At 36.0% G+C, this 19,320-nt stretch overlaps 1 protein-coding gene across 1 annotated transcript in view; it reads left to right on the forward strand.

Annotated features, from left to right (window-relative positions):
* The window catches only part of AKAP6 (A-kinase anchoring protein 6), a 288,951-nt gene extending 269,833 nt beyond the window's left edge, over window positions 1-19,118 (forward strand). The window contains exons 15-17 of the mRNA XM_066188405.1: window positions 9,606-12,666; window positions 12,781-13,075; window positions 18,178-19,118. Coding sequence (XP_066044502.1) covers window positions 9,606-12,666; window positions 12,781-13,034 — 3,315 coding nt within the window. The 3' untranslated portion in view covers window positions 13,035-13,075; window positions 18,178-19,118. The remainder of the gene's footprint in view (window positions 1-9,605; window positions 12,667-12,780; window positions 13,076-18,177) is intronic.
* The last annotated feature ends 202 nt before the right edge of the window (window positions 19,119-19,320 follow it).

The following is a 19,320-nucleotide window of genomic DNA, read 5'->3' on the forward strand; positions in this document are numbered from 1 at the left end:
TATATTATAAGTCTTTACTCTGTGAAACAGTATAATCAAAAGAAACTCTGTTCATAAAAGAAAGCCATATTAATGTAAAATAATGAGTTTGTAAAATAGAGTGAGCAAATAGAATCTTTTTAAAACAGTCTGTTTATATTGGCTTTGTAAACAAGAATACAATATTAAGAGGCAGGGACTTTTTCATGCGTGGGAAGGATGACTAAAAGTGGTGAAAAGTGAAAATGGAAAGTTTAAGAAAAATTATTTTAAAATGGCATATTAATATCCCATAACACATAGCAGTTAAGTGCATTTAAATTTAGAAATCAGTGACGTTTAAATGTTAAAAAATTGCATTAATGCTGTGAGAGCCAACTACTTGCACTTGCAGTCCTTTCAGTCTTCCAATCTGACACTTCCTTTTTTATCCAGCCAGCTAATTTCCCCTCCTTTGTGAGGAGTAACTGTTTTCACACTGGTGCTTACCCAGCAAGCCTCCTCATTGTTTCATGGTTAATTATCTTCTTGAGCTTCACCTTCTCCAGCAAAGGGAAAAAGACTGGGCCTCCCCACAGCTCTAATGAAAGCTAAGTTTTAAGGATTCACTTTGTGAATAAGTGCTGTGTCTGATCTACAAACATAATAAATGAGTTCCTAAACTTTATGGAGTCACAGCTCATTCAGCAGGTTTACTGATTTACTGAACAATTCAGAAAGACACTTTATTCTAAATATCCATTTTGATTTTTAAAAGGGGAGGAATATTGTTTCAGTGTGAAACAAAATACCATAAACGGTTCCAAAATCTCTGAGCACTACACAAAAAGTGCATGTCAAACATACAGTTTCAGTAAAAACCTGAGCAGCTGCATGAAAGACTTTGAGCTCTATATCGCATATTAACAACACTTCTACTGATAACATTAATACTAATCGCCCTGTGCCCATCAGTTACTACTTTGTAAACTCTTCGTATTTATTGGACTTTTTGTGCCTCGCCAGCACTGAAAATAGTCATTGTGGATAGACTGAAATCTTCAATCTATGTTTTGATTTGAGCCCGTTTAAGCTGTGTAACATTTAAAATAAACTCACCTGTAAGAGAAGAAAGTTGAATAATGGCCACATAGTGACTTTGTAACATTGATTTAGTCCCCATTGTAATTTTTTTACTCTGTCAAACTAAGACAGGCGCGTATAAACCTCTCACAATAGCAAGATATAGTTGTCCACTACTTTGGCTTCTTCCAAGTGAATTTCTACAAAGTATGCTTATATCAAATCATTTTGCAAGTGACCAAACCAAACTGCACACATAATACTGGCACTTGAGACACTGCACAGGACCTATTCAATGTACTAGCTTAGACTGGAAATTCCATTCCTTGTTTTCCAGCCAGCTCCAGAGCTGTGTTGGCATCTATTATGTATAGAGAGAGGTATAAACATCATCACTTACCAGAGAAGGAGAAAAGAAGAGAATCTGGAAGTTTAAAGATGAGATGATCTTGGTGAAAGAGCTCTGCCTACCTAGGGACTGCTTATATTTGGAGATTAGACCAGTGTTTCTATATTGCAACATTTGAAGAGCAGCTTTTCTTAGATATAGGCTGTGTAATGGCAAGGAGCAATTGTGCTGTTGTAGCCTCAAAGTGCTTACCATTGTAATTTTGATTCATTGCCAGAACTCCCTGCCACTTACTGACAACTGTGGTGTTTAACTAGCACTTGGAAATCCACAGGTGGGCAGACTGTGCAAGTACTTATGATATGCAGTATTCTTCTAGCCTTTGACTTAACAATGCTTGCTTATTGACTCCCCTCAAGTCGATGTCTCAAATTTACAGATGGTGAATCAATCACTTCAGGAAACGCCAGAACTGAAATTGCGAAGAAATTGCATTGAAAATTTAAATAAGGGGGACAAAGGGTCCATTCTCATTGATAATGTGAATTTGGTGGTCTCTCAACTAATTCAGAAGAAGAAACTGATGATAGGGACCGGTACTTTTCATGCAGTCCTGTTATTCATAAATAATAGATAAACTCTCCCTTTGCAGTATACTGGAAGAATTTTTATTCAGAAATTCAAGTCTCTCTATTCCAGCTCTTAGTGAGAAAACTTTCTTTCTATGTTTCTTCTAAGGTCAAGCTCCCAAGGGCTTATGTCCTGCTCTTTTGTATCTTATGTCTGCCTATGTTTCTATGGTGATTCTCACTCTTCAGAGTTTTTCACAAATCCTCATTTCTGCTGAAACAAAGCTCTTTAAAAAGCTGTGATTTTGGTGTCCTGAAGTGCCTGCTGTAGATTGGAGATGGCTATTGCATCTACTGAATCCATTCATAGCATCCACTGAGTTCTAGTTTAACTGAGAGTACTCTGTTAAAGGAGTACCAGTTCCAATGTAAATGATACTAAATTGAAAGTATTATTAACAGTATGCAGACCTCTTAACTAGTACAATGGGAAAGCAACAGTGATTTTATTGTGCCACTTTGCTTTCGTGGTACAAATTTCTTTATGAACATCTAAATGCAGAACACGATTGATTTGGCATTAATATGATGTTCCACAGATTCCCTGTTTTTTCTGGATATTTTATAGGCTTAACTATAAAGAAGCCATTTGGGTCAAATTTTGAGACTTTGCATGAATGAACTCCTACCAACTTGCATGGGCATGTATCTGAGGTATAGTGCCAGGATTTGCTCTGTTCTGAACTATGTGTGTGTGGAAACATTTTGGGTTTAGATAAAGCCAGGAATGCTTTTCCAAGAGTTTCATAAAGGGCTTGTGATGGATTCTTGAACAAAGAAAATCATATATTTCTCTGAAGTAAAGGTGAGCTATGAAATGACATTCAAGGGCAAAAAATCCTGTCATGTAACCTCTTGACAGATGAAAAGAAAGCTACAAAGCAGTGAAAACAACAGCTGGTAAAATATGCCATGTAGCCATGCTTTCTCATCACAAAAAAAAGCCCAAATACACAACTTGGGATATAGGTCTGTGATTGTAAACCTATTTGGATGACAATATTATTCAATATAAAAATGTTATAGATGTTCTTCTTTCTAGTAATATTTGAAGGGATCCTTTAGCAAATAAGAAACAGAGATGTTAGAAAGGATATGGTGGCAAAATAGAGGCAAATGCTTCTGTAGAGGATGGAAAACAGATAATGGATAGGTCATTAGCAATGATACTTTGGACACAGAGCAGGAACTGAACTTGTTGAGTCTCTGCTTTTGCCTTGATCTGTGATCAAAGTTACTTCCTGCAGGCCTTCTGCTGACATGGCTCGCCTTCTGTTTCAGCCTGGCTTGTACACTCCAGTGTGATGTGTGAGTGGAGTGTGATGGAGAGGCTGGAGCCTTTCGCTCTTTTTTCCATCTGGTACTACAGGCAGCTTACCAAGGGAGTTAGAAGATCCTCATAGGACTCTCATGCAGCCACAACCAACCCCAGAATTTTACATTATCAAGTGACATAGAAATAGCAGAAGAGTAATTAGAGAATGGACAATTTCCCTGACTTCTAAAACACTTCTCCTACTAGTAGAAGTTAATAGTTTTCAGCTGGGCTTTCTCTTAAAATGTCACTGCAGTTATTTTACCTGTTGCTTTTAAGATGTGCCCACAAATTTTCTTTATCTGCCACGATAAAGAAAATTGCCTGTTTTAAAACCTAGATATGACTGTAGTGGTCCTTTAGACTCTTATTTCTGAACATGGTCAGAGAACTTCAGACATCATCATATAGACCCGAGCAATGGTGGAGCCTTTGTTGTTCCCAGCTCATACTGAGACCCTTGCAGGTGACATCTTTGACTGCAGAGGGTAAAGTCCGTGTCCTTCCTGTGGTACAGGAATCTGTGCATACAACCACCCATGTAGGAGCCTGGCACTAGCTGTAAGCATCTGAGGCCCCTAAAAGAGAAGGAGGAGCTCTGTGTGTGCAGGAATGAGTGTGTAATGTCATCAAGAGAGGCAATAATAATTGTAAAATGCAGTAAGAGGTTACCACAGATTTAGATCTTATTTTCTCAGGAAATAAATGTGGACCTGCTTTTAATTGCAATTATAGCAAGTATGTATGTTCTTGTATGTTTCTTTCATGATCTGTATAATGTATGCTGCTTCCGTATATTCTCAGCATATATTGAAATGTGTAGGCTACTTCAGTGTTATGCACAGGGAATATTATTCATATGCATATGCTTATGCATATTAAAAATCGGTGTTGGGAAATGGGGATAGTTCTTTTGATGACTATGATATAGGGAACACCATTTGGAAAATGAGTTTAAGTTAGGCAGAGGTGGAGTGGCACAGTACACATGACTGTTTCCCTCAGCAGAAGTACTTGACATGCTTGCATTTTTCTAAAGACAAAATCATGTTTGTCTTCCTTGAATGTGCACACATTCCTGGAGGTGGGGGATGGTTTTCTGTCCCTTTTCTTTTTCCCCTGGCCCCTAAGTGCAGTTGAGTTTGGATAATTTGGCCAAGGCAACTGAAGGATATGTTGCAGGGAGGGGGGAAGAACAGAGTTTGTATTTATTATTGTAAAAGCTCTTTTTTTCATGTTAATTCCTTTAAAAAATGTAATAGTACGTAGGGGTTACATTACAATCCTGTTTTGCCAACACAAAGTATCTGTACTGGAGTAGCGCATGCAAATGAAGCAAAAACAGAGAATCATTGTTTAATATAATTTGCTTCAGAAAAAAAAGCTAAACTATTCTTGTTTTAGTAAAGGAAACAAATAAAAAATTGCATTTTGACACTTTTCCTTAAAGAGCATTGGGGCTGAGGAAATGTCTTTATTTGGCTTAATAACCTTATTTCTTCCCATTAACATTTTCTGCAGATTAACTGGTTAGCCATTAAACACCAACTCTACAAGGATTTAAGCACACACCTAATTGTGCTCATCAGGGTTATCCCACTGAAATGGGAATGCTTTCCTGAGCTAAATAGTTCTGCATTCAAAGTAGGAATAGCTAAAATCCTTAAAGCAGCACTTTCAAATACATCAAAATTAATTTAACCTTTTAGTCTTATGAGTCTGTAATTTAATAGATTATTCACTTAATCTTACTTAAAACTTTTCATGCAACAGTAAATGCTTCCTAAGTATTGTGGTATCTAGTTGTAATATGTAAAAAATAAGAATGTGCATAATATTGTGCATATTTAGATTCTTATTAAATTGGGATTGTTTTACTTTCTTGGTCAAAACTATTTGCCTTTTCTTACTTTTCTTAATGAGCTTAGAGATCTTCTCTAAATGTAGTGGTATTTAGTGACTTTATAACTATAGAGGCCACTCAGACCTACTTTAAAATCAAATATACATTTTTACTCACATATTCCTGCACATATGGATAAACAAGTTTCTGAATTCCAGGAAATTTAATGCCATCAATTACACAAACTAGTATCCAAAAAGTATTTGCCAGACAGGATGGTACCTCTGTCATGTTTTGACACAAGCTTCAGCAAAGCCGGGGCTTAAGAGTCAGCATATGGGGCTCACTCATTGAAATGTGAAGTTCTGTAGCACACTCCAAGATACTCTTTAAATATAGTCTGTCTTACATGTGGAGATCAGCATGTGATAGACCCCTTCCTATTTGGGTATTTGCATTTCAAGAAGGAATCATAGAATCAGAGAATCATGCAGTCAGAGAATGGTTTGGGTTAGAAGGGACCTCAAAGATCATCTAGTTCCAATCCCCCTGCCATAGACACAGACTCCTTTCACTGGACCAAGTCACTCAGGTACCTTGATCCAGGCTAGGTAGAACTTCCTTTGGAGTCTGTAAGAACAAACTCTCTAGGAAAGACATATCCTTAGTTAACTGAAACAAAACAAAAAACATGGTGCAGCTCTTACACAAGAAAATCTTTACCAATTGGAAACAACAGGAGAAGATTTATCTACTTTGTAAAAGATGGATTGTACAATACTGTACAGTTCTTTCAAATGAAAAACATAGACGAAGAGATAACACCATTTTCCCCAGTAAAACGAGCAAACAGAATTTATCTCTGGCACTATCTGACATCTATCATTTGTACCGTCTTCTGCATAACACCAAGTTAAGTATAAGGCTGGCAAATTTTAAATGTTCTGTTGGCAAGGCCTAATAATCTATCACTATCCTGATAACTGTAATCGTCCAGCATCCTACCTCTGCACTGAGCAGCCTGAACAAGAGACATCTGATATGATGAAAATAGTTCCTGAAATTTCCTGGGTTAATTCCTTGCTATTGCTGTCAGTGCAAATGTAGGCTGGAGTGACACCACCTTGCATTCTTCAGAGATTTATTCCAGAGGCTATGGTGTGACTCTTCCAAAAACTACCTCAATCTCTGCGATGTTTGAACAGTTCACTAAATTTTGTAAAAAAAAATATGCGGATGATATATACCTGTACTAAAAATGCCAAATACAAAATACATGTGACTTAAGCTGAGTGGTTTGTTTCAAAGTTAAAACTTTTCCTGTCCTTTGGAAGGGCTGCCAGTGTAGCTGATAACCATTGCATTTGTACTTCAAGGGATATGATGTTTACAACTACAGTAATAATTCACTAATATCAATTTACATCAGTTCCTTGGACAGAGAAGGCTATATTAGCAAAATGACCATATCTACATAAGAACCTTTGCAAGTATAAACAGCAATCAGAAGGAAAATAATAAAATAAAGTGAAGTAAAATAAAGTGAAGTAAAATAAAGTGAAGTAAAATAAAGTGAAGTAAAATAAAATAAAATAAAATAAAATAAAATAAAATAAAATAAAATAAAATAATCCCCTGCCATCAAGCTAAGCCTGCAGAACTTCTGAGTATATGCCAGACCTCAGAAAAGCATGTGCATTTTAAGAATAAAAAAATAGGCTTTGAAGTGGGGAGCACTAGTGAAGATGAATGGGCTGAGGTCACATCTCTACATGTTTTATTGTTTTAGTCCATCTGACTTGCTGAACAAACAAGGCAGCCAAGTGCTGATTTACAGAGGGAAGGTTATCTTCCTGACCAATAAGGACCAAATGTTTTGTTTTGAGAAACAGAATCAGATTCTGTGGAACATAAAATCCTTGGAACCTGCTGCTGATTTCCTGCCTTCAGTAATTTCTTCTTGCAGCTGGCAGAAGCTTAAAGCAGCAAAATCAAGCAGTTTAGGAAACTTCCTACAGCAATGTCTTCATAATGCCGAGTACGACAGAGTCGTAAAACATGACACAGAGAAAATGAGCCATTGAATCTGATTTCTTTTTTAATCTAACAAGTTTTCCAATAATTACATTCTCTTGCATTTTACTTAAATGTTCGTTAAGGGTCATCTACAGGTGGGAAACTGAGTCCAACTAAGTACAAACCAAGAGGTTTTACTGAAACATGGCAAACTGGCAAATCCAAATAAAGATTTCTGGACTCCACAATGTACAGAACTGCTCTGATAGCCATAGCTGTCTAGCAAAGGGCTGTTTTTGCAGGAATTTAACTTTAGCCAATGTCATATGGGGTAAAAAAAAAAGAACTCTGACAAAGGTATTCTATAAAAACTTTGGGGTAGGTAGATCCACAAAGAGACTCAAAGCTTCAGCATTAGTCATGATAGATTCATGAACTACTGAAGGCCTCCTAACCTGCCAAGAATAAAACAATTCTTTTGCAACTGCAGTTCAGCCCATTATTTGCAATATCTTAACACAGCTGCAGTACTCAGGGACTTATATTACAGCTAAGCCCAAAGAAGCATGAGGACACAGATTTATCTTAGATGGAGAGAGTCTTGATTTATCAAATAAGTTAATAATCGCATTACCATGTTGAATGGTGGATTGCTGCCCAGTTTGGAAGAAATAATTCCTCCTGATTTCCTTTGATTGTTTTAGCCTTTTGTTTACTGGACATAACTAGGATAAAATAGCTTTGTGTCTTGCACAGAAACAATGCAACTTATATCCATAATTAAATAGGCACTGGAGCAGAGATTTGGCACTGTCTGTGTCTCTTGCTGAGACATGCCAAACACAGCACTGCAGGACAAAATTCTCCTCATCTACCTATGACAAAACTAACATTTGTTTTATGCAAAGTGACACAGGACAAGTAAACTTCTTTTGAGAACAGCATGTAGGTAGGGCTTCTCCTGAGATAATAGCTTGGTTCATATCTCTTAAGCCCAGTCTGGCAAAGAGTCCCCGCCCAAAATCTGTGTCCTAACTATTGAGCTCACAAAAGGGCTGTGAAGCTTTAGTTCCTACTTCAAAGAGAGTTTCCAGCTGAGAATCGAAGTCGGAAGTACGTGCCTTTCCCTGCACAATTAACCTTGTCCCGGTCTTGATGAATCTAAGTCAGTAACTAAGTTGTGCAGAATGGCACTTCATTGGACTACAGCTTCATATTATCTGCTTTATATTTACTGGGATTTGCTCTTGCTGTTTGGCATGGTGTCAATGCTGTATTTGAAAAACATCACGTGCTCAAAGAAAATTAGAGAAAGCAAGAGATCAGAGTTGGAAGGGTTCTTGGAAGAAGTATTTGTGTTTCTGGGTACAGTGATCACTGTTCAGCTGTTCAGATGATTTAAACTAAACATTTCTACATTAGTCAACAGTTCTATTACAAGACTCCTTGTAAAAGCAAAGCCTTCTCTAATATGGAGGCCTCTTGGGAAATAGAAAAATATAGTGAAAGTAATTTGTGTTGAGACCCCAAATCAGGGACCATTTCATTCTTGTTTTTAAGGGCTTAAAGTGGTTTGGTACTGCTGGCCACTTGACAAATCACATCTGAGTAAGGAAAGTTTTCAAGGTGTTTTTCCTCTTTCACACATATTTCTGGAAGGAACAATTTTTGTTATCATATGTTCTGAGTCATAATAAAAAATATTACTGGAAAGTTACAAATCATTAAAAAAGAAAATTAAGTTTCTCTCACTTATTTATCAGTCCTTTTCAGAGAAAGTTACCAGGGTAGACCTTATTTGAAACTCATGTAGTACTTGATCTCTCAGCTGAACATATTAACATTCATTAGTCTTACTGGTCATTTGTACTGCCTTTATTATCAAGCAAAGAATAAATACAAATTCTTACAAAAATTTATCAAGACTTGTGATCTGCTGTTTTAAGGCTAACTACACAGAAGTTTGTTATAAACATTTCAAAAATCCTTTCATTATTCCTTTACATCTTAACTGTTTTAAACTTAAGCAGGCTAAGAAATATTTTAATATAGCCAACATAATTGCATGTTTTTTACTAATACACTTCTGTGTGATTCCAAGTTATCTATTTATAAATATTATATATAAAGTGACTAACCACAATTAATTATATTAAAGTCAAATTTATGTATTATATTTTGTCAGAAAATGAGAAGAAAAAGAGTTAGAAGTCTAGGAAATCTTTCAAAATGTAATAGGTTTTATTTTATTTGATCATTTTAATGCCACACAAGACATAACAAAATTAAAAGCCTGTTAGTGATCATTGTTCCAAAAATGCACTTTACTTCCATTAACTTACATGATTTTAGTGGAAACACATTTAAAATACAGCTGTAAATATTTTTAATCTTTGACTTTTTCTTTTACAGGAGCCTCTAAATGTTATTGATCCCAGTTTGATGGATCTAAATGGTCCAAGTGAAGATGCACTAGAATGGGATGAAACTGACATAAGTAATAAGCTCATCAGTATTCATGAAGACTTAAATGATCCTGATCAGGAGCTCAACAAGGGTGATCTAAACCAGAAACCTGCTTTAGAAGAATGTGGTGATAATGATGTGAATGAAGATGAAAGTATCAATAATCATGGAATTTCTCTATATTGTCCCAACATTACTTCCCCTCCAAATCCTCACATCTATCAGGTCTATAGCCTTCATAATATTGAATTATCAGAAAAAAAACATATGCCTTTTTTGAAAAAAACATCCAGACTCTCCAATGTAATGCAGTCTAATCTTTTAAACAAAAGTCTGAGTAAAGACTCATCATTTTCATCTACCAAATCCCTGCCAGATCTAATAGGAGGTACCACATTGGCAAAATCTTATAACTCCATGTATCAGAGTGGGAACATAAGCAGGCATTCTGAGAGTGAGAGTGGGATAGTGAGTGAATGTGATACAGAAACTACAAATAATTCAGAAATTTTTTTGCTGAATGATATTGAAAGCAGTCAGAGTAATCCTGAAATTGGGAATGTGGAAAGCCAAGTGGATTATGTAATAAAACCAAAACTAAAGCCAGATGAAGAAGATCACGCTAGTCTTTCAGATGATTTCCAATTGGCTCCTTCTGCATGTTGTGGAAGTGAAAATGATGAGGATTTGGACAGCATTACTATGTCTAACCCTGGTTGTCTAGGAGAATTGCAAGGAAAACATAATGTGTTTACATTTTATGATTACTCATATCTTCAAGGCTCCAAATTCAAATTACCAGTGATAATGAAACAATCGCAGATTGAAAAAACACATACAGAGGGTGGTTTGTTTCCTGACTTTTGTTTTGACAAAATACCTGGTAAATCTGAACATAAGTCTGGAGAGTCACAATCAGATGGGTTGATTCATGATCGTACTCTGGCAAGTATCTGTGGAGAATCAGACCCCAGTTCCTGTAAATCTGCAGAAACTGTAAGAAAATTACCTATTACAGAGAATACAAGACAGGTTTCAACTTTATCTCATAGTTCTTCTTTAGAATCTCTGTCTGTAGTAGGTGATTTGTTCAGCTCAGGTATTTTTAAAAGTGGAGATGGTCTTCAACGAAGTGCCTCTTTGGAGAGCTGGCTGACTTCCTACAAAAGCAACGAAGATCTTTTTAGTCATCACGGCTCTGGAGATATAAGTGCAAGCAGTGATTCTGTTGGAGAGCTCAGTAAAAGGACATTAGATCTTTTGAATCGCTTAGAGAATATCCAGAGTCCTTCAGATCAAAAAATAAAGCGCAGCATCTCTGACATAACACTCCAAAGTAGCTCTCAAAAAATGTCTTTTACTGGACAGCTGTCTTTAGATATTGCATCTTCAATCAATGAAGATTCAGCAGCTTCTCTCACTGAACTCAGTAGCAGTGAGGATCTTTCTCTCTGCTCTGAAGACATTGTACTACACAGAAATAAAATACCAGATTCAAATGCATCATTTAGAAAACATCTTAATAGATCTGTAGCTGATGAGAGTGATGTCAATGTCAGCATGATTGTTAATGTCTCCTGCACTTCTGCTTGTACTGATGATGAAGACGACAGTGATTTGCTTTCAAGTTCCACCCTTACCTTAACTGAGGAAGAGCTAGGTATCAAAGATGAAGATGACGACTCCAGTATAGCAACTGATGAGGATATTTATGAAGAATGCAATTTAATTTCAGGACTTGATTATATAAAAAATGAGCTCCAAACCTGGATTAGACCAAAATTTTCCTTGACAAGGGAGAAAAGAAAAAGTAACCTCAGTGATGAAATTCAGCGCAGTAAAGAAGTTAGTAATGAAACATCAAAGGCCACAGATACATTAAGCATTGAAACACTATTGAATGGCTCAGTACACAAAATACCAGAGAATAATGGCAATAGTAAGAATATACCATGTGATCATGAAAAAGAGACAAAGAGTCACCCAATGAAAGACATCTCTCAGGTTGTGAAGGATCAGCTTGTGGATGACATGGAGAACGGCAATGTTGAAAATACTCTTGGCAGTCAAAAGGAAGATCTTGCTAGAGTAGCAGCAACCCCCAAAACGCATTCATCACTTGATGTCAGAGAAGCTGAAAATGAGTGTGGTATCTGTGAAGCATTTACAGACAGTTCAGATGATTCGCACATGGATGGCAAGGAGACTGTTCTGTCCTCAGCTGGATCCAGGAACTCTCCAAGAGAATGTCAAAGTCATCTTCAGCCTGATCATCACTCGGTTGCTTCCTCTCCTGCAAAAAAGCCTTGCCTTGAATCTTCCTCAGAAATTAATTCTGTAGGCATACAAGATACAGCTTTACAGCCATCCTTACCTAGTGGTCAACAACATAGAATAAACATTACTGAACAATTTCCTGATTGCTGTGCAGCCTTGAAATCCAGTGAAGCAGAATGCAACTCATCAGCCAATGGTCTTGATTTGTGCTGTAACTGTGAATCTGCCGATTTTGATAGAAAAACTCTAGAAGAGGGCTCAGTACACAATTTTGTGAGGGAGATAATAGATATGGCATCAACAGCTTTGAAAAGTAAGTCACAACCTGAATGTGAGTCATCTGCTCCAGCTTCATTAGCACAGATCAAGGAGAAAGTGTTAGAACACTCTCACAGACCCATCCAGCTAAGAAAAGGGGACTTCTATTCTTATCTTTCACTTTCGTCTCATGATAGTGACTGTGGAGAGGTAATCAAATACACAGAGGAAAAGAGCAGCACTCCTGTGCTACTGGACTTCACAGATGAGAGAGAAGACATTGAATGCTTCTTTGAAGCCTGTCCTGAGGAAGAACGGGTTGAGCAGCAGCAGCAGCAGCAGTCTATTTCTAATTGTTCTTCTGAAGCACAAGTTGAGCAGCAACCTATTTCTAACCCTATTTCTGAAACATCTGAAGAGTCACTAGGTGAAGTGACTCCAGAGTCATTAGAAGTTAAAACTTCTTCTGAAGGTAGGGGTTTATCTTTCTTATGTGGGGATGACAATGATATAAATATACCAAATACTAACAAAAAGTATGCATCAAGTAATTTGAAAAATGCTGATGATGATTTGCTGTTTTCAGATGGACAAAATGAAAGTTTGGAAAAGAATTCTTCAGAGGTTAGCACTAAAAAGAGTAGTGCAGGAAAATCACCTGGAATAGAAGAGAAAAAAGGATGTGTTGCTGCTTCTGAAGAGGCTTCAGCTACAGAGTTTCAGATAAAGTCTGTCCATTCACAGAAAAAGGATGGTTTGCATCAGAACAGAAAAACTCTTACTTGTGAAGAAAATCTCCTGAAACTTCATAAGGAAAGACATATAAATATGCACAGATAGAATGTAAACCTCTCCAGGCACATAGATAATTCTAAAAACAGGTATGTACTCTACAGGTTGCACTTTTTTTAACTTTTTTTTTTTAACTTTTTTTTTTTTTTACTTTTTTTGTACAATGAAAGGAGGTGAATTGTCAGCCAGGGCTTCTGTTTCATGATAGTGCTATATAATTTGTTTTGATTACACTATAATCCCAGTTTACATGCCACTAGTCAACAAATGCAGTGAATGCTAATTGCTTTTTGCCCTTTGGCTTTGCACTGACTGGAGCTGCTCCCTTCTGGAACAAGTCTGCTATCTTGCAGAACCTGGGAATTCTTCAAATATTATATATCACCCTCCTTTCCCTCCTCAGCTGAGGGAACCAGAGACCACCTCTGCTCTTTGATGCCTATCTCTGCAGTCACCTGATCTCAGGAGGGGTTCAAAAGCACTTGATAAAGTTGAACTTCCAGTTCTACAACAACTAGTTTGTTTAACTAGTGAGTTGAAGTTCTACAGTATTTCTAGACAAACCATGAAGAATGGCTAAGTAGACTGGAGAATAATGATTAGAAGTCATCTCCTCATGTCAGTTTACCATAATTTTAACTCAGTAAGCCATTATTAAGAACACAGTTATTACAACACAGCCTTAGGCCAAAAGGTGAGGTTTCCAAAACAACAAATCTTTGCAACATCATGTGAGGGTAATGGAGATGGAAACTGATAGTCACCCAGCAGTACTGCAACCTTTGGTTCTATTTTGTGGTAAGCATTTTGAAGCATGAATAAGATGATGGAACCTAAGGCAAAAAGGTGGTCCTGATCTCTACCAATGTTTGAAAGTTCTGGAATTTCTGACCTGGAAATTTCTGATCTGGGATTTCTGACCTCATGTAAACGTTGAACAATAGCTGCACATTTAATAACAGAAGAGATCTATAAAGCAACTTTTGGATCAGTTCCTAACATGCAGCACTGCTGTTCTGAGTCTCACTAGTTTGGTGACCCAAAAGCCAGCACAGCTCTATCAAATGCCACTAATCTTTGGAAACACTCCTCCAGCAGACCACAGCCAGAACAGCAACTCCAAATGCCAATCCAATTCCAAATGCTGCTGCTTGCTAGAAGCTGTAGCAGGAGAATTTCCCATAAAACACAAGGCTAAGCATGGGACAGGTTTCCTTGAGGAGTTCTAGAATCTCCACCTGTGGAGATTTTCAAAATTCAAGTGGATGTGACCCTGAATAATCTGCTCTACCTTTGAAAATAGCCTTCCTTTTAATAAGAGGTTGGACCAGTTGATGTTCAAGTTTCCTTCCAAATTATGCTATGATTCTATGCTGCAGCCAGGACAAAAGGCTGTTATTCATCACTCCTCATGGAAAACATTAGTATTCTCCTATGGCAAACTATGTAGCTGTAGCAGAGGATCTCATCTGATTTACACAAAATAGGTTTCTTTGCTGCTCTTAGAGATCTAACTTCCTCATTTTTTATTTTGTTATGTTATATTTCTAAGCTTTGGGCTTTCCTTTTATTGATGGTTTACCCAGCATTCCCACATTCACAAATATATACATATATTTATCTAGTAAAGCCTTTAGGTTATGACGGCAATAGTCTACAGCTTGCTGCTATCTCATCTCTATTTGATTAATGCATTATCTTGGAACCATCATAGCAAAGAGGATAGTTCTGGAATGGCTTTGAAATAGGCTATCAGACCTGCTGATTGCCAATTAGGTTAATACGTGGACACATCCAAACAACTGGAGAAGCAATGGAAATCAACTGTGAATCACAAAACTCATAGATGATTCTATGTATTCTAGAATTAAATTAAATGGATTACGTGTATATAGAAGTCTCTGTTTGGAAATTGAGATGATGACAAAAGTCTGAGATTGTTAACTGAAACAGATGTAAACATAAGCTTTCCAAGTTATTGTTCTGTTAGTTTTCCTATTTTTTCTCTCATTTTTATAATATTATTTTGAGGAAGAATACTTGCTGTAGTGAGTATGATTTTATCCTTGTTGTCATTATTTCACTGATGTTGATAATGACATGTCTTTTCAATTTATTAGTACTTTTGCTCTGAGGATCTCAAAATACTGCTTAAACTTACCTCACTCTTCAGAACTTTATAGTTACTTGCATGGTAGCCAGATTTTTTTTCCTTGAGACTGGAAATGAAAATATGCAGTTTATGTGAGGTCTAAGATTGGACACATAGGATAGATTTAATAACAAATGCCCCACAATGCAATAAAATATAATGCAGAATCTGGATACAACAACTTAATAGGGTTATATTATAGCTTCCACTTTTGTCCAGGGGCTGTCAAATTTTTTTAAGAGAACAAAGCCCTTCACACTACATTCCCACTTTTTAAATGTAGGAAGATACACTGGCTCTTAACTTGTACATAAAGCATTACTTCCATGGAAACTATATACTGTATTATTCCCAGTAGTAAAGTTCTAGAATACATACAGTTTATCTCTGACACACCAAAAGTGAAAATCTGAGCTGCTAGGTTTAGTTTCACTAAAGTCTGAGCTCCCTTCCCCCATTCACAAGCTTGATGCTTTAACTTCATCTCTCATGCTATGGGGAATGAATTACAGAAGCAATCTATCCTAATTTGTTAACTTATTCAAATAACAGTTATTATACTTAACTATGCTAAAGATTATCTTTTTGGTGGCAGATTGTTTATTTTTTGATGAGGCTAATTACTGATTTTCCAAAGGTAATTTACATTTATTACTAATACATCTTTTAAAATGTGACAGATAAATGTTGTTCCCATAAGTGTATTATGAAAAAAGTTACTATTTAAAAACACATTATTTAATTTGAAAGATAAATGGCAAACACCATTATTTTTCCTGAAGCACCTGTGCTGTTAGCTCATTTAAATGTGTAATTCCATGTGTAGCTGCAATACTTAGAAAAAAAAATATATTATATGTGTACCTTAAAAGCATACTGAGAATTCAAAGCTGAAAATGGCATGGTTTCAAATGTAGGTTGATTTTGCACCGTTTTAGTATTTACCTTGGCTGTACAGAAGAATAAAACTAATGGTGAATAAATATTTTTGTCAAAGGTTGTGATCCCGTTGTTTAACAGTGTGCTACAAAAAAACAAACCCTCAAACAAACAAAAAAGAAAAACAAACACAAAACCCCTCCACCAAAACATAACAAAAACAAAACAACCAAAGACCATTGTGGGAAAATTGTAACAATTCTATTGGCAGGCTCAGAAATATCTCTGACAGCACTGACTAGTCTTTCACATGAGCCGAGTTCTTCAACAGAGATGCTCATAAAGCTGTGCTGATTTTATTTCTCAGTTAGGGGTCACCTTGAAAGATCTATCTGTACATGAGATCATGTGATCTTCTGCAGTCATTGTGACCCATGACTCACCAATGCGATGGGAACTTTTAGTTGCAAATTCAATATGCATAGAGATCAATACATTCAGGACATTTATGTGTTCTATCCAAAGACTTTTCTAGAGGATGCCTTAGAATTCTGTTTGTAATCTGTTAGTTCTTACAACTAAATGCAAAAGCTATTTCCTTACTTCTGTATTTTAAATTTAAGTTTTAACTTAATTTAGGGGAAAAACCTTTTACTTGCACTTAAGAAAACTAAATTGATTTTATCTGACAGTGCTGCAATATTAGAGAGAATATTCTGCCATTTACTATCACTAGGAGAAACCCAGCACTGGTGCTCAAAGCGCCTGACTGTTATTTCCTGCTCAGCAATAGGTATTTTGTATGACTTTTTCCTTCCTTGTCTCAGTTTATTTTGCAAAATAATGAGAAGAATGATCGATGGCACTTACGAAGAATAGCTTATTTACGTAAAAGTATTTTGAGATCCACAGATAAAAGATGGTACAGAAATGCAAAAGACTGTTAGTTATTTATTTACTACAGAAGGAAAAAAAAAGTTTACTTAATAGTTAGTATATAATAATTTAGAGACTGGAACTACAATAATAATCTAAATATTTGCTTATTTTTTTTCCTAGAGATCTTTATGGGGAAAAAAATAATATAAAGTTTCTTTATAGAGTTTAAAGCAGTCTGACTTTTTAGCTCCTTACAGTACCTTTAAAAAATCTAAATAAATAATCTTTTGAAATCTATGAATTACATCATTTTTAAAAAACTTGACATAATCCATCAATGAGACTTTTCTTACTCATACCAGAATTGTAGAAACCTTTTGATACAATCTTCCACTTTATTCAAATCAGTTCTTCATTAATATCTAAGCAGACAGTTGAGCTTTTCACTATTTTGAAGTAAGAGTATTTCTTGTATAAATGGGGAGGGATGTGGTCAGTTACAGCAAAGAAGCTCAAAGGAGATGGTTACTGGATAGATCCAGATATTCCTGCTTAACTTGGAAGGCACATAATGCATGTCTGGAGTGCCTCCTAGGAAATGCCTATGAGATGTACTTTGCACTAATCTTTGAGCTGTATTCTGACAGTTATTTCTTCATAATTCTCATCATAAGCCTGTGCTCTTTGCTGAATAGTTTCACCCTAAACTCTGAGCTGGATAACTCTATCGTAGGCAAATTTAACTCATTGCTGGTACTAGAAGTGTCTAAATAGTTGTTTACAATTTAAAAATGCAGTGATGATACTGGCAATGCTATTCACAGACCACTTCTGTGACAATCTTTTCCTCTTCTTCATTGAAGTCTCACTATATATGTTTGCACAAATATTAAAGTAGTTGTTGGATATATCTTTTTCTTGCTTGACTTTTGAAAATTTCCATGTTTTCATTGGTTGGTGCACTTCTGTGTGCTGAAGGTAAGTTCACAGGTAAAGATGAGGTCAAAATCCAGGAAAAAGGTCCAATGTGATGAATACCCTTGTTTCTTTAGAAGCAAGGTCTTTATGAAAATCAGTGAATTTTCTACATCAATTAATTTCCTTACACTAACTTGTACCTCAGGCTGTTAAAAGTCATTTTTTGCCTACTGTATTCTTCTGCATTAAAGGCTCTGACTTGTGACCATTTAATGGCTATCTATTATTGGTCTGGAAGTCCTATGTTTTGCAAATAAAACTTCATTTTCTGTAACCTACTATTACTTTTCTGTTTCCTTTTAGAAACTTGGCTGCAATTCAGGTGCAGGTTCATCCTGTAAACCCTGGGATGACCTCCAATTCCATTGTATCACTGCCCTTCATTAAACTGACTCCCAAGATATATTTTTTTTTCCAAATATGGTTTGTCCATGTTGACTTTGTGGTCGGGCTGCATATGCTAGTCCTGTTCCAGTGATCATTTTGTTTTGTAGCAAGGCCATTTGCTTTCATATGGATTCCTCTCCCAAGCTACCTCTAATGACCTCCCCTTCCTAAATTGGATGCTCCTGTACTACTTACCACTGGTTCTGTTCTTTAAAGTTCTATAGAATTCACAATCAGTCTGGTTCATCTTTTCAGAATTGTACCTGTCAGTACTCTTCTATTTTATGTATCAAATTTAATATTTATCTGTATAATGCATAAGTTTGTTGAAACTATTTTGCTTTTAAAGTGACTATTTTGTTGGATTGCAGCAAAAAGAAGTCATTGGTCCTCCTGATTCAATACATCTAAAAATTAAGCAATTTAAATAAATGGCATTTTATTTATTTAATTTAAAAATTTAATCTATGCAACACTTCAAGAAACAACTGCATAGTGTTGTATATTAGAAACTGTTGACATTCTACTGAATTAAGTATAGCATTTTGGGTTTTTATGCTTCTTGAGGTGGTAATGAGAAAAAAGTTTTTAAAAAATGTGTGCCTTGCTGTATTTCTTATACCATTTATTAAAAAGCTGCTTTCACAGTAAAATTATGTTGGTTTGAAAGAGGAAATAGCAAGGTTAAGATGTGTGAATAATTTCTGTATATATGTATAACCAGCTGCAAACATTGATGTATAATGACAGTATAAAATGCTTTCATGTTTGTGATGTCCAGTGATGTGGAAATTATAAGCCTTAAAACCATTAGATTGCATGGTAATTAGTATTGGCATAATAAACATAGTTTATTGGGGAAAAAAAAAGCAGAATTGGTGATCTGTTTTACCTGCGTTCCAAGTACAGAATGCTGTATGAAAATTCCAAAGAAGATGGTTTTCTTTGCAAATATTCCCTAGAGATATACAACTTTTTAGCTGGTAAAGATTTGTATTATCTTACTCAGAGGTAAAGGACTTTGTCATTAAAGATTCTGTAGGTCTTTTGGGCCAAACA

This window comes from Chamaea fasciata, unplaced genomic scaffold (genome assembly GCF_029207755.1).
Source record: "Chamaea fasciata isolate MVZ Bird 193981 ecotype frontalis unplaced genomic scaffold, bChaFas1.0.hap1 SCAF_7, whole genome shotgun sequence".
NCBI classification, from domain to species: Eukaryota; Metazoa; Chordata; class Aves; order Passeriformes; family Sylviidae; genus Chamaea; species Chamaea fasciata.